At 57.4% G+C, this 14743-nt stretch overlaps 1 protein-coding gene across 2 annotated transcripts in view; it reads right to left on the bottom strand.

Moving 5' to 3' along the window:
- The window catches only part of RFX4 (regulatory factor X4), a 136376-nt gene extending 129567 nt beyond the window's left edge, over positions 1-6809 (bottom strand). The window contains exon 1 of one of the 2 annotated variants that reach the window (XM_036019522.1): positions 6454-6809. In XM_036019522.1, coding sequence (XP_035875415.1) covers positions 6454-6496 — 43 coding nt within the window. In that variant the 5' untranslated portion in view covers positions 6497-6809. The remainder of the gene's footprint in view (positions 1-6453) is intronic. The other variant, XM_028532325.2, reaches the window with a different exon arrangement.
- Between the last annotated feature and the right edge of the window lie 7934 nt (positions 6810-14743).

Below are 14743 nucleotides of genomic sequence, written 5' to 3'. Positions count from 1 at the left end.
CCAGTGGGGGATGCATGGGGGACAACCACACATTCACGTTTCTCTCCCTCTCTTTCTCTCTCCCTTCCCCTCTGTCTAAAAATAAATAAGTAAAATCTTCAAAATTTATTTTTAAAAAAGACACAGTTTCCTTGAATGAATCAATCAATCAATCAATCAATGAAGCTAAAAATTGTCCAGGCTCTATACTTGACCACTCTGATGCACTGTCACCCATTTACTGCCATCATTTAAAATCCTCTTCATATGCAGAATCGCATGATTCCCCCGAAGAAGTTTTCTCTGGAGCCCAAAGACGACAGCATTCTGTGATTCTCCACACTCATTCACTCATTCCCCTTCTCACCAAGTGGGATCCAAAGCCACCTCAAGGTCAGGGCCTGGCCCCAGCCCCGCCCGGCTGGCACCCCAGCAGCGGCCAGATGAGGTGGGCTGGGTGGGACAAGGGAATGGGCTTCCCCAGTCTGGTCTCCAGTCTAGCTCTGCCACGTGCAAGTTACGACCCCAGGAAAGGCCCAGGCCCCCTTGCACTGTAGAAAGGGACAATGCGGAGCTGTGGTAAGGCTCACACGGCCAATGTGTGGAAAGCTGCGCATTCCGGGGCTGACACGTGGTGGGCACTCCACAGAGAGCGCGCCCTTTCTCCCAGGCTCCGAGAGGACTATGTTTGTGTCCTTTGACGTGCTCATCACTCTCGATGTGCCCACATTCCAAAGTCCCTGACGGCAGGAACCATGGCCTTGTCCATCTCCTGGGTCTGTCACCTAACAGGTGCTCAGTAAGACTGAGTGAATTCACCCAAACCTCTGATTAATTCACCGAAATGCTTTTTTAAAACCTCTACTTGGAATTTCCAAATAATCTGTCTTTGGGTTTATTCTTGGTCCCCTAAACCTTAATAAAATTGCAGAGACATAGGGCACGGAGTGAAAGGAGTAAGAGCAACATCAGAGACTTCTCCCACATCTTCCATCCCACAGGGCCTTGAGGCCCTGCAGGGACGGAGGAAGAGTGTCCCCCGGGACCTGTAGAACACGAGGGACAGGCTGTCCGGGCTCTGTGCCAGCAGAGACCTGCCACCTGGTATCCCAACTTTGCGATGCCACCATTTCATTCCTTCTCAGCCCTCTGACCCTCAAGGACACCACAGCAAACTAAAACAGGCCCTGGCTCGGAAGCACGATCTCACAGTGTCAGAAACGAAAGAGAAACCTGTGCTTGATGAGGTCACGATAAGGCCTCTCTCGGAGCACTTGTGAGGATCTGTGACCGTGAAACTACTACACATGTGCCAGGAGACACACGCAGACTTAGGTAACCGAGCAGTTGAAGTCCAGACAGACCACAGCAGTCCCTGTCCCTACAGTCAATCCGTTCATTCATTCACAGCCAGAGGGAGAAGGAGGTCATCTGCTCAAATGATTGCCAGGAAGGGTGGCTGCAGGTGACAACAGCCTCACCTCTTTCCAAAAGCTTGAGCAAGGGGAATAGAGTGTGGTTTTCCTTTGATAGCAACATTTCACCACCTTGGCCAGGGTTTACTCCTCTCCCACGCGTGTGCGTGTCTGTGACGCTGGCTTCGCCATCCACCGGCATGTCCGTGTTTCCTAGATCAACACCGGAAACAGTCCCATAAAACCTAGTGTCTTCCAGTAACTCCCTTTGGGATGCAAGGAGTTGGCCAAAGACTTAAGGGATGTTCCTCAGGTGTCCTTGAGAAAGGAAAAATCATCGGCCTTTTGAAATGGCTATCAAAAGTTCTTGATTCTCAATATCGTAAGGGACCTAAATGGCTTTTTAAAAGAGTTTAGCTTGTCGTTAGTTGGGGGGGGCGGTTCGCTAGCTGTGCAGAGGCCCACAATTCGGAGAGCAGTGACCAGCTCACACATGCATAGACAGTAAAGAGAGATGTTTAACTTAGAGAATCCCAGACTCTGCGCTGTCTCTCCCTTCATTTTACAGGAACTTTCCAAGGAAAATCAATCTTGGAAAGGCTAGATTTGCCTGAAGGAACATTACCAGTGGCTGGGTCGGAATTGTAACTCCGTTTCCCCCGCCCTACAAAGGCGACAAAAAAGTCAGACAGGCAGGCTCCCCTGTCCACCAGCCCCCTCCGAGAGGTTCCTGCCTCATCTTATCTCCCTGCGCTTTCAGATCCGGTTGGACCAGCGGGGAGAAAAACTTAGGCTGAGTGACCCACGGGTGGTGGGGAAGAAAAGCCAGACCCTTTTACGTTGGTGAGCCCGTGTTTCGTGGGGAGAGGCGGGCGCACTGCCCAGCGGGCCTAAGGTCCAGAGGAGGAGGGAGGCTGGGAGAGAACCCAGAGAAAAGGGGTGGAAGGGCGGGCGCGCCTGGGGTTGAGGAAAGGTGTGTGGCTGCAGGACATGAGAGACCTCGGCGCCTCCGGGAAGCTGGACGGCCCGGCTCCCACAGGGCCGCGGGGCGGCCCCTGCAAACTCCTCTCTCCTCCTCGCACTGGGCCCTTTGTTGTCCGCCTCTGGCTCCCGCTCATGCCCTCGGGTCCCCCGCCCCCCCTGAAGTCACCCCAACTGCACTCATAATATTTTGCTTTGCGCCGGGTCTGTTTTCCGCCACCAACTTCCAACGGTCTCCATGGCGACGCACTGGGGAGAGGGCGGACGCGGCTACGGAAATCCCAGGGACTAGCCGCTGGGCGGCCCCTGCAAACTTTTCCGGGTCCCCGGGTCCCGCAGACCCGGTGGGAAAGAGCAGTCGCGCGGACTCGGGTGCAAGGCTCCCCAGCCCGGGCCTGCGAGCTGTGTCAGCGCTGGTGAAGGCTGGAGCCACTGGGCCTGGGGACCGCGGGACCAAGCTACTCTCACTTGACCCTACAGCCAAACCCAGACGCCGGCACTTGGCTGGCGGCGGGAGTGGGGGCGCGCATTTCCCCCTCGCTGGCCACATACACACACGTGGGGGGAGAGGGTCTAAATTGGGCGCGGGAGCAAAGCTCAGACCCCGGCCCATGGATCCCTGAGTATGCAGGCCTGGTCCCCGGGACGGGGAAGAGGGCTCCTTGCCTGAGGCCGAGACTGAGAGAGAGTGGAGGAGGCCCGGGCCCCGTTCCCACCGGGCACTCACTGCCCGGTGGGCCTTGCGCCCAGGCCGCTGAATGTCCTCACCTCGGGGCCCGCGGAGCCAGGTCGGGCCTGGTGCTGAGCCGGCACCTGTGAACCAGCGAGCCTTCCCGCCGCTGCGGCCCCGGGGGCTCCAGTCCGGCTCCAGTGGTACTCCAGCCGCCCAGGCTCTGGGTTCCAGAGCTGGGACCAGAAAGCGGGTAGAGGCAGGAGATTCCAGCCCAAGCTGAGCAGGGCCCCTCTCTAACGCGCCATCCCGTTTAAGGAGAAAACAACTCTTCTCTTGCGTAGGCGACCCAACCTGGCCTCGGCCCAACGCGCACAAGTTCTGCGTGGCTTAAAATTCTACCTACTTTTCCCCCTTCGTTCTCGAATTTTCTGGTACCTTCAGTAACTGAGCAACGTCTCGCTTGGGCAGGGCAGCCCGGATTGGACCCACAGGTCAGAAACACGTAGACACCGCGGACAGCCGGAGTGAGTGGGGTGAGCCACGCGGGACTGCGCGGCGTGGACTGCGGCGTGGGTCGGGGAAACGTGCGCCCGCCCTAGGTGCAAACGGCTCACGGGCCGGCGGCGCTTTGACGGCCCACGCGCGCGCCTGCAGCCCGCGCCGCCTGCCGGGGCTCGGCCCCGCGGCCAGCCTCCCGGGAGAGGGGCTCTGCTTTGTCGCGCTCTTGGGCCAGCGAGCTGAAGGCCCAGGGCGCGCGCCGGCTCCCGGGCCTCCCCCGACGGGGCCATTGTCTTAGCCCCACACTTGTTGAGTATTTTGGAAAAACTCGAGGAATATATTACCGGCTCGGGACGCAGAACAAAGGGGCGCGTTTCCTCAGGTCACGCTGAAGTGGCCCCAAGGCAGACCGACCGCTGGAGCCCGGCCTCTGCAACGCCGTTCTCGCTAGCCCGGGGCACTTTGCGGGGATTTTCCTTTTAAGAATAAGGGACGGAGGCCCGGCTCGCCGGCCTCTCTGATCCTGGACGCTCCCGACTTCGCCCCAGCACTTGCTGCGAAACGGTTGTTCGAGCCCTTTCGGAATGAAATGCTAATGATATTCGTGGTTCCGGTCGCGCGCGATCGAACTGCTCCCGGGAGGGCCAGCCTCGGCCAGCCGTGGGGAGTGAGGACCTTTACATAACAAGGGAAACTCACCAGGAAAGCTAATTGGATTAAGTTCGCTGGAAGGGAGGTGAGGGAGGCTGGCGGACCTGGCCGCGCCCCGCCGCACTTCCCCGGTCGTCGGGTTCGGAGCCGGAGGGGAATTGTCACCTGGCGCGCCTCGTGTCATTTCTTCACGTTACCCTTCACCAAAACTTTTGGTTTTGAGGTTAGGGTGGCTATCTAGATGTTTCACTTGTGCGAAAGAGAGAGGGGAGTGGATGGAGACAAGGTTTCCATTTCCCTGTTTGGGGTGTTTGCAGTTGAAGCCGCAGTGACCCGGTGCCCTCAGGACCATCAGCTGCGTGGAAGACGAATCAGAGCGTCTCTACAGCCCCCAGAACGCACCTAAACGCTCCAGTCGGGTGGAAGGGGCGCCTAAGTCCCCAGGTGGGCTGGGGTCAGTGTTGCAGTGCGGGGAGACCCCAGGTCCCTGTGTGGGCCCCTTGCAAATACTTGGCCCCAAACAATGCAGTCCTGGGTTTAATTTTGTTCAAGGATCCTCGCCTCTAAAGTTGGGGTGCTCAGGCGGTGCGCAGTGCAGAAAGCACTTGGCATGAAAAAGTGGAGGGAGGGGCTCTTTCCCTGCTCTGGGTGCTTTCTTTACCTTCAACGGAGAGCACCCTGGGAGGGCCCACCCGGTACCCGCGCCCGTGCACGCAGGAGACGTCTATAGTAAGGCGGACCTCGAAGCTCTGCCCGTCCCCAGTCCCTGGGGGTCCACACACACTCGGGGGAGCGCAGTGGAAGGGGAACTTCGCTGTTGGGATCAGCGACAGACACACATACCCGGGACAACTGAAGATGCCCCTGGCCAAAGGGGGTGGTTTCCCCGGGCTCCGGGGTATGGGCAGAAACCTGGGGGTGGGTCGGTGGGGGCTGGAAATCTGTCTGCAGGGACCACCGGGAAGCTGCCTGGGTTGATGCCCGGGTGCCCCACGCCACCTCCCCCCATCCATTCCCAGCTGCTCTGGGGTGGACGTGGGGAAACATCCTCGCGGTCAGTGTGCGCTCAGGAAAGGGTCGCGCATGTGTGAGGGGGTAGCAGAGGCTGAAAGACACTTGTTGCTCCGCGCCTCCTCCAAGCAAGCCCGGTGTTAAAGCTACTACCTCGGCCCAGGCTGCTGCGCTCACCGCCCTGTTTCTGCCCGATCCCGAACCGCGTCTCCTCAAGAAACCGCGAGGCTGCTGCAGAGCCCTACTAAGAGCAGGCTGCTTGGGAGAACGCGGCTGGAGAAGGAGGTAAACTTCTTCCACCTGGAAGGGACGTGGGGCGCATAACTCCGATCTAGAAGTTTGGCGGCTCTTCAAAGGTTCTAGAAATGGGAAGTGGCGGCGGCTCTACTGGAGAAAGAACGGAGGCGCCGGTCTTTTTCGTTGTAAGAGATTCCTTGGCTTCATTCCTCCGTTTTTACAGATCGCGGCGACCCCAAAACTAACTGCCCACAGCCAACAGCTGCCAAAGTGCCGAGCAGTTTGCAGACCCTGCCGCCAGGCCTCGCTGGCTACGCTGTGTCCTGCCCTCCCTCCAGCACAGTCACAACCGGGGAGCGGAGCCCGTGGTTGGGCGCCCCTCCCCGCAGGGAGGCTACACCCGGCCTCGGACAGCCTGGGTCTCCCATCTCCCGACCCGGCACGGATTCCCCAGGACCACCGGGTTCGCCATCGCCACTCCCTCCAGCAGCAGGTCTACACCAGCCGGAGCCTCCGTCCCCACCACCCAGGCGCGACGCGAAGTCGTAGCCCTACTCCGCCTCTGGGCGTTCCGCTCCGCTTCCCGGCCCTTGCCGCCAGCCCCAGAGCGCACCGCGCTACAGGGGCCCCCACCTGGGGGAGGAACCGCGCGCCCGACAGGGGCGGTCGGCTCGCAAAGTTTCTGCAAGTGGCACCTCGAGCTCGCCGCGAGCCAGCGGATCTTTACGTAACTTTCTGTCCAGGACCAGCGAAAGCGCGCGCCTCAGCGCGCGCGCGTGCACACACACACACACACACATTTGCACACACTTCTACGCATCCACTTGCACACATTGCACATCACTCCGGACCGAAAACTTGTGTACACCTTCCATTCTTCCCTGGGGCTTCACTGTCAAGTTGACCTTTCTCAACTTTTTGCAACTCTTTCCGAAGTTCCCCCTCTCCCCTTTCTTTCCCTCCCAGTGCCCCCCCCGCCCCCCTCCAACCTCCGCCAGTAGGACTAACCTGTGGAATCCATGTCGGGTTCCTCCAGTAACCCACAATGCATGCTCTTCCCATGGACAGCACAGGCGCCCCCCAAAAGTCCTGATGTTTGGGGATCCCCTGCGCTAGAGCCGCCCAGGGAGGGAGGGAGTGAGGAGGATGGGAGAGGGAACGAGAGACGCAGAAGAGTGCAAGGGCAGAGGATAAAGGAGGAAAGGAAAAGAAAGAAAGAGAAAGAAAAAGAAGAGGAGAGGGAGAGAGAGAGAGAGAGAGGAGAAAGAGCTCGGAGAAGGGGGAGAGAGCGAGCGAGCAAGCGAGCAGGCGAGGGGACACTCAGTAATCCAGCCGGGCAAAGCCAAACCCGTCAAAATGTTTGCGGATGTTTCATGGGAAAAAGCATCATTTTATAGGAGCCCCGATGGGAGCAATGTCATTGATAGGCCAGCCGGCCTGATGAATGGCCGCTCGTCAGATGGGGCCGTGGCGAGGCGCACTGTGAAGCCCATTGTGGGCCTGTTTTGAATAAGAAAAGCCGCCTCCGAGAAGGGGGGCTCGGAGCGACGCAATCCCAGCCCTCCGACTTCCCCCTTCTATTATAGCATTAGCAACGTTTTTCTTATTTAAAGTTCCAGAGGCCTTCTGCAGCCTGCGCCCGGCGCTCATTACAGGCGGAATCAAAATTGGCTTAGATGTGGCCCCTCTCCCCTCCCCTCCGGGCCCTCCCCTCCCCGGGCCGGGCGAGGCGCAGGCACGGGGTGGGGGTGGCGGCAGGGGACTCCGGGGAGCCCGGGGAGTCGTCTGTGCGGCCACGAGTGGGCCCCACTGCTTTCCCTCTCCTCCTATGCGCCCCCCCCCCCGCCCAGTTTGGTCCAGAAGCTGGATTTAAATGGGGGCCCTGGGAATGCGGGAGAAGGTACGACTTGAACCATTCCACGCGGATCCGCGGACACGCGTGGAGCAGAGCCAGCTGAGGGGGTGCAGAGGAAGGGGAACGGCAGCTCCTGAGACCCCCACCGCCCAACCTGGGCGAGGAGAAGGCCGCCTGGCAGGGAGGGTGTGAGGGGCCGACCCGTCTCCTCCAGAACTTTCTCTGCCTTCCTCCAGGTCTGTCTTCTCCCCTCCGTCCCCCTCCCGCCCCTGCGCCCCTCTCCCGCTCCGGCTCAGGCTGCCTTCCTGTCCAGCCCCTGCCCCCGCGCCTCTTTGTCTCCCCCTGGGACTCCGGCCCTCTCCGTCTCTGTCCCCTGGGTCACTCCGGCACCCCTCCTCCCCGCCTCTTCCCGTAACTCTGTCTGTCAGTCCGTCTGCGTCTCAGTCCCTCCCTCTCTCCCTCCCTCCTCCCGCTTCCCGCCCTCCTCCCCCCACCCGCCGCCGCGAAGTTTGTGGGAAGCCCCGGCGTCCAAGCGGGGACGCGCTTTTCCCAGGGACCCCCTCCTCGGCCGAGTCTAAAGTGCAGAAAAGAGGGGGCGAGGCCCGGGGGCTGGAAGTGGAAGCGGGGCGGGGGCCAGGCAGCGCCTCCGCGGGCCCCCCGAAAGCGGCCGCTCGCGGGCCGGCCGCGCTGTGATTAGAATATGAATGGGGCCCGGCGGCGGAAGAGAAAGGCGGATTACCCGGTGCCCGACCATGGACAGAGGCAGCGCCGGCGCGGAAGGGGCGGGGCGGGGCGGGCGGCGGGTCCCTACGGCCGGGCCAGGGGGGTCTCTAACCCGGACCTTGAGCGGGGCGGGGGGGTGGGTGGCCTCCTGCAGCCGCTGGCGAAGCCGGTCTCCGTCCCGACCGGGGCCGGGAGGGACAGCGTGCGTGTGTGCGGGGTGCGGGGCGGGGGCTGTGGCCGGGGGCCAGCACGTGCCGGGCCAGGTCGTGGCGCGGGAGGGAGGGAGGCGGCGCCGGGGCGGGCGGGCTGGACAGAGCCCCGGCCAGGGCGGGTTTCGGGGCGCTGGGTTCGGATCCAGCCAGATTCCGCACTTCCCTGGGCCCCAGCTTCCTCGTCTGCAAAATGGCAGATGTGGCAAAGAGGACCCTTCACAAGGTCCGGGAGGAGGTCCCACGAGGCGGTGGATGTCCGAGGAGCCGAGCGTGTGCGGCTCCTCCACGTGCGCCTCTCTCCACCGTGCGCCCCTCGCGGCACCTCCCCGCCCCGCCGGCTGCTTCCCGCCCCCGGGTCTCCGCTAGCGTCGCCTCCTCCGCGTGTCTGCGCCTGGCCGCGCGTGCGAGGGTCTCCCCTGGCTTCGGCCGCTGCCTGGCTCTTCCCGGCCTGGTTCTGCAGGGCCAGGCTCCTTGTGGTCTGGCTGCGGCGGCTGGTGAAGAGGAGGGGTCCACGGAAACCTTAGGCAACCGAAGGCGCCGGTGTCGGTGCCGCGCCTGCCGGCACGGACCGCAAAGTTTGGAGCCAGAAGATGTGAGCGGCTGCGTCTCCTGCTCGCAGCCTCGATTTCTCTTTCCGCGAAGCTGGGCGAATGAAAAGCCCCCTGCGCCGGCCGCAGGGGCCGGTCCGGGGGTGGCATAGAGGCCGGGGCTTCACCCGGTGCATTCCGGTGGCAGCTGGGGACGGGCCATCGGCCTGGAGAGCTGCCACCACCCTGAGGGCGTCGGTCCCGGGAAGAGTCTTTGAGGGGATCCCGGTACTGTCCAGGGGCCAGGAGACACTATTATTATGGCTGTTGTTGTTATTCACGAAAAGTGGAGGTGGACTCGGCCGGCTCGGGCGGGGGAGGAGGAATGGGGAGAAAGGGGGCCGCGCAGGGCGGGGCGCGTGCCCTGCACGCTCGGGACGAGGCTCGCCTGGCCGCAGCCGGTCCGGCCCTGCGCCCTCTGATCTGGGAGGGCACCGGTTCTCAGCCACCGCTGTGCCGCAGCACCTGGGGGCATCAAGAAATGAAAAATGAGCACTCATTCATTCATTCCTTAGCAAATTTGTCTTGCACACCTACTATGTGCCCGGCGCTATTCTAGGAGCTGGGGATACAGTGGTGCACAGAAGAGACTAAAACAAAAATGAAAAACAAAACAAAAAACTTCTGTCGCCCTGGAGCTTCCATGGGAGCGAAGGGAGACAGACAACTTATCAAGTGCATCATTGGATCGTACAGGTGATGAGCCTCACGCAGGCGGTGGGACAAGGGGGGAGGACCTCTCTGTGAAGGTCACGTTTGGACTTTAAATTCGTGCCAGCTTGAGGGACTAGTGACAAGGGAGTGTCCAGTTGTGAAAACTCATCGGCTGTGCACACTATGATTGTGCATTTTTTACGTGTATTTTGAACTTCAGTACCATGTTTGTTTAGAGTTCACGCTAACTTCACAACAGTAACAGCTACAGTCCACCCTGTCTCTGTGCGTGGACGAACTGGGCGCGCCCACTGCGATGGGCAGTGCCACGTGTTGTCTCGTCAGTCCGAACAACACGTCGGACCTACAGCGATTGTTGTCGGGCCCACTTTTAGGGAGGAGGGCACCTGGGGTTCAGAGTGGATCTTGCCCTCGGACAAAATAGCGAACCATCCAGTTCTTATCCCCCCGGAAGCTCCACGTCTAAAGCAAATGTAGCGCAGGCCTGCGGTGGGGAAACTGTGGGTCTTGTGGGAAACTGGGGGAGGGGGGAGATGCTCCTCGAGGAAGTGATGACTAAGCCAGGCAACGGCTGGAGGGTGTGGCAGACAGAGGCCAGGGCAAAGAGCAGAGGGCGGGCAGTGCGTCTGGGTGCTGGAGCTGGGGGCAGCAGCTGCAGGTGGAAGGGGAGGGGAAGTAATGGGCGATTTCCTTGGGAGGCAGGTAGGGATCCCATCAGGAGGGCCGTGCTGAGAAATTTATCTTGGGGCAGGGGTGGAGCATATCGGACTAGATTTGTGTTTTGGAGATGCCAATGTAGTTACAGTGCAATCTCAGGATGGGGATTGGTCACTAAAGGTGAAAGTCATTGTGCAGGGGTCCTGGGAGGGCAGTAAGAGAGATGCATGGATGGTCTGAAACACAGACATGGCAGTGGGGGTGTCAGATAAACTGTGGGGGCCATCTCCACCAGCCTTGGTGTTGACTGGATGTAGCCAGTGAGGGGCAAAGGGGGGTGATGTCGAGGTTTCTGACTTAGCTACTGATGCCATTCACAGAGATCAGCCCACTGGGGAGTGGGGGTGGCAGGAGGAGGGAAGATTTGGCAGCCAGGGAGAGGTGACTTGAAGTGCTCGCAACACTTCCCGGTAGCCCAGCAGTGACAACAGGCACGGCCCCACAAAAGTGTGGGGGTGGCTCTGTTTACGTACGCCCGGTATGGCTGCTGCAGCCCTTGGAGTGGGCGGATGAGCAGCGCGGAAGGGGCAGGTGCGGGACGGACCCCTCTCAGTTCACCGAGACCACCCGGCGTGCACTGCCTCCGCTGCTGCACTCTCCACGGTGCCCGGCACACCCAACGCCCAGGTTACTGGAGGCATTTACTTGTCTGGTGCTCCCTTCCTCTACGGAAACCCTCACCATCTAAACTCATTTGTTTTCTTGTTCGTTTTGTCCCTCTCCAGAATGCAAGCGTCAGGAGGGCTGGTACCTTGTCCTTGCTGCTCACTGCTGTCACTGGACAGCATTTAGTGACCACTATGAACGGCCCGCTCACTGGCCCGACCAACAGCAGGTGACACAGCCCCACGCGTGCCACAGGAGGATGGATTTCCTTGCGCAGTGAAGTCACTGGCTGTGAGCTTTCCACCTTGCACGGTACTGAAAGGCTCTTAGTTGTTCTAAGTAAAAATCAGATACAGCCCTGTTCAACAGATGCTAAAAATGAAATTGAAAGGTCAGTATCTACTCTTTAAAAGTCTCCAGAACAACCACGTCATGCCGTGTAGACACCTGGTACATCTGCAGGAAAGTCTCTGGAGCAGCCACACGGATGTCAAGTACAGCGGAGGGAACACAGTCAACAGTGTTGTGTGGGGACAGGTGGGCACTAGACTCACTGGGGTGACCGCTTCGTAAGTTAGGTAAGTGTCTGATCACTACCTTGTACGCTGAAAGCTAATGTAATACTGTGTGTCAACTGTAATGGAAAATATTTTTTAAATCTCCCAAAACATGTGCACATTTCTATTTTAGACCTGCACTATGTGTGGCTCTAAGCCTGGATCACCTTCAGCAGAGAAGCTTCTGCTGAGTAAATCCTTCCTCCCTCCCTCCCTCCCTCCCCTCCCTCCTCCCTCCCTGCTGATATGTGAGCATCCAGTCATGCACCAGGCTCTGCTCTAGGCAGAGGTTTGGAGGGGACCAGGAGAGACAAGCTTCCTCCCCTCCCCTCCACCTCTTAGGAGTTTACATTCTGTTCCGACAGCCAGCAATAAAGAAACAAAAGATAAACAATATTCCCACTTTCATAGGCCTTACATTATAGTAAAGAGAGAAGCCCCAACCTTGTGTGTTAATGATTCATTCGCTAATTCGTTAAGTCATTACTTCAACAAACATTGCCTGGGCACCTCACACACCTCCGTGAGGTGTGGGGATAAATAGTCCTACGAGACTGTGTTTGCCCTAAGGTGTCCTGGTTCAGTGCAGGGGAGTCGAGAAGAAGTACGGACAGCTGGGTCACTCAGTGTTCTACAAGGGCCGCGCTGGGATGGGAGGGGTGACCCCCACCCCCCACCCAACCCCCCCGCCCCGCTCCCGCTGGAGCCACCTGAGAGCTCTTACTGATTTCTGTTCACAGCTGCCATTGGGACTCAGAAAAATGCAAGAAGATACGGGCAGAGATCTGGACAGGATAGCAGTCTGGTTTCTCACTCCCTAACTCAGAGAACACTGCGCTGTTTCCTAAGTGTCGGAGTGCAGCAGAGCCAGCCGAGAGCCCGTCAGCCGGACACGCTGCTGAGTTCTGTGTGCAGGAACCCTGACTCAGGAGGTCTGCAGTGGGCCCAGGAGCACGTACTTGGAAGAAAGGTTTATTGAAAACATTTCAAAGAAATGTCAAAGCAGAGGGGATAGAGCAAGGCACTGCCACGTGACCATAAAGTAGCTCCAGTTACTATCAACACGTGGCTGATGCTGCTCCATCTGCAATTCCACCGTTACCCATGACCCCTGACCTTGTATAGGTCCACTTCAATGCAAACTCCAGTCATCATGTACTTTCATCCATGAACTCTCTGACTGCGTATTTCTAAAAGATTTTTTTTAAAAAAATCACAATCATATTATCACCACCACACCTAAAACATTCAATAACCATCAAAAATTTACTCTTCAGCCCTGGCCAGGTAGCTCAATTGGTTAGAGCGTTGTCGTGATACGCCAGGGTTGCAGGTTCAATCCCTGGTCAAGGCACACACAGGAATGAACCAACGAAAATATCAGTAAGTGGAACAAGTCAATGTTTCTCCCTCTCTTCCTTCCTCTCTCTCCCTAAAAATCCATCAGTTAAAAAAAAATTAAATTTACTGTTCAGATTTGCCTAATTTTTAAAATAATTCTTTAAAAGCGGGTTTAGAGATCCTAACCAGACCCACGCAACACATTTGGTTGCTGTGTCTCCTAAGTCTCTTTGACGCTGGAGATCTTCCCTCCCTGTTATTCCCGCCCATGTATTTGTTGACAAAACCAGGTCGTCTGCCTGCTGTGTGGCCAACCGCCGGCAATGCGCTACCGGCACCCCTGCTGTGCCATTTAGGGCGCTCCCCTCTCCCCCACGGTGCCTGTGAATTGTTAGTTGAGGCTAAGATTTAGTTAGTTGGGTCTGACGGAAGTTCGTTGGAGAGAGATTCAGATTCCAGTGTTGGGCAAGAAGGGCACATAGGTGGGCTCATGTGCTTTCTATCGTGTCACGCTGGGGTCGATGTTGTATCCCTCTGGGTTGCTAAGATCAGCGCGTTAGGGCTGTTCCCAGGCTCCAGGTTCCGTGCACACTTATTTCCCGCTTTCTGCTTGCCCTGGTCCTCTGTTACGAGGACATAATCACACATTATTCATTCTTTATGACCACAAGGTGGCTGTGCTTGCTAAGGCGCCATGGCCTCCTTCGCCGACTTCTCAAAGCCTGGATGGAGAAAAGAGATCTATGTTTCTCCCGCTGTCCTTTTTTAAGAGTAGGACAACTGTCTCAAAAGCCTCTTGGAAGAATTTTCCTCCTGTCCTGTTGGATGATTGATTTACCTGGCCGTTCCTAAACCAGTGACAGCAAAGGACAATTAAAGGCCATGGCAGGCTCAGATGCACCAAAGTTCTTTCAGGGGTGTCTGCCATACCGTGTAAGAGAGGACCGGCCTTGCAAAGCTTCATGCCGCCTGGTGGGAAGGGTGCTTGTGTTCAACCAAGAAAACGCACAGCTTGTCGGCCAATCCCGTCGCTGCAGGCCCTTGCCTCGTCAGGGCCCACGGCCTCCACCACTCGCCTGTCGGATTCCCGTGGACAGATCACGTGTGACACGTAATACTGACCCAGGACGGCATGAAACTTTCTGCTCTGCACATCTTTTATGATGTGATCTCCAAAACTTAGTTCCTTGGTTTGGTCTGACGGCTGCAAAGGAGATCCATTCCCAGCCCTGCAAAAATCTCTCTCTTCTTATTCATGAGAGGAACTGATTTACTGGAGTGAAATGCTTCACTCTCGCTTGCCAGTGCTGCTGCAGATGGTAGGCAGGTCACGCTCGGGAATCGCACATGGAGTGAGTGAATGTCTGCTTCTAAAATGCATAACTGACGGGGGAAAATAATGTGTACACTTTCTGCAATTCTGAGAGGGATTCCAATGTGATTTCGGTTTATCTGAAAGTGTTAAATGGTGGGACTTAGTCGAGAAAATTTTTATCATTTTTTAAAGTTTTTTTTTAAGTTTTTTTTTTTAATTTATTTTGGAGAGAGGGGGAGGGAGAAAGAGCGGGACATCAATGTGTGGTTTCCTCTCACCTGGCCCCCAGGCCCGCAATCCAGGCATGTGCCCTGGCTGGGAATTGAACTGGTAACCCTTTGGTTCACAGCCCGTGCTCAATCCAACTGAGCTACACCAGTCAGGGCCATTTTTTAAAGTTTTTTTTTAGTTTAAGATTTTATTTTATTTTATTTATTATTTTTATTTTTAGAGAGAGTGGAAGGGAAGGAGAAAGACAGGGAGGGAAATATCAATGTATGGTTGCTTCTCATGCACCCCCTACTGGGGACCTGGCCAGCAACCTAGGCATGTGCCCTGACTGGGAATTGAACCTGCAACCCTTTGGTTTGCAGGCCGGTACTCAATCCACTGAGCCACATCAGCCAGGGTAAGAAAATTTTTATCTTAAAAAAATTTTGCCTTTGTTAAATAACAAATACATGTTTGCTATTAAACCTTAAAGTATATAA

This window comes from Phyllostomus discolor, chromosome 2, assembly GCF_004126475.2.
Source record: "Phyllostomus discolor isolate MPI-MPIP mPhyDis1 chromosome 2, mPhyDis1.pri.v3, whole genome shotgun sequence".
Classification (NCBI taxonomy): Eukaryota; Metazoa; Chordata; class Mammalia; order Chiroptera; family Phyllostomidae; genus Phyllostomus; species Phyllostomus discolor.
Note: the sequence above shows the minus strand (reverse complement) of the source record. Positions and strands in the feature narration are given on the sequence as shown.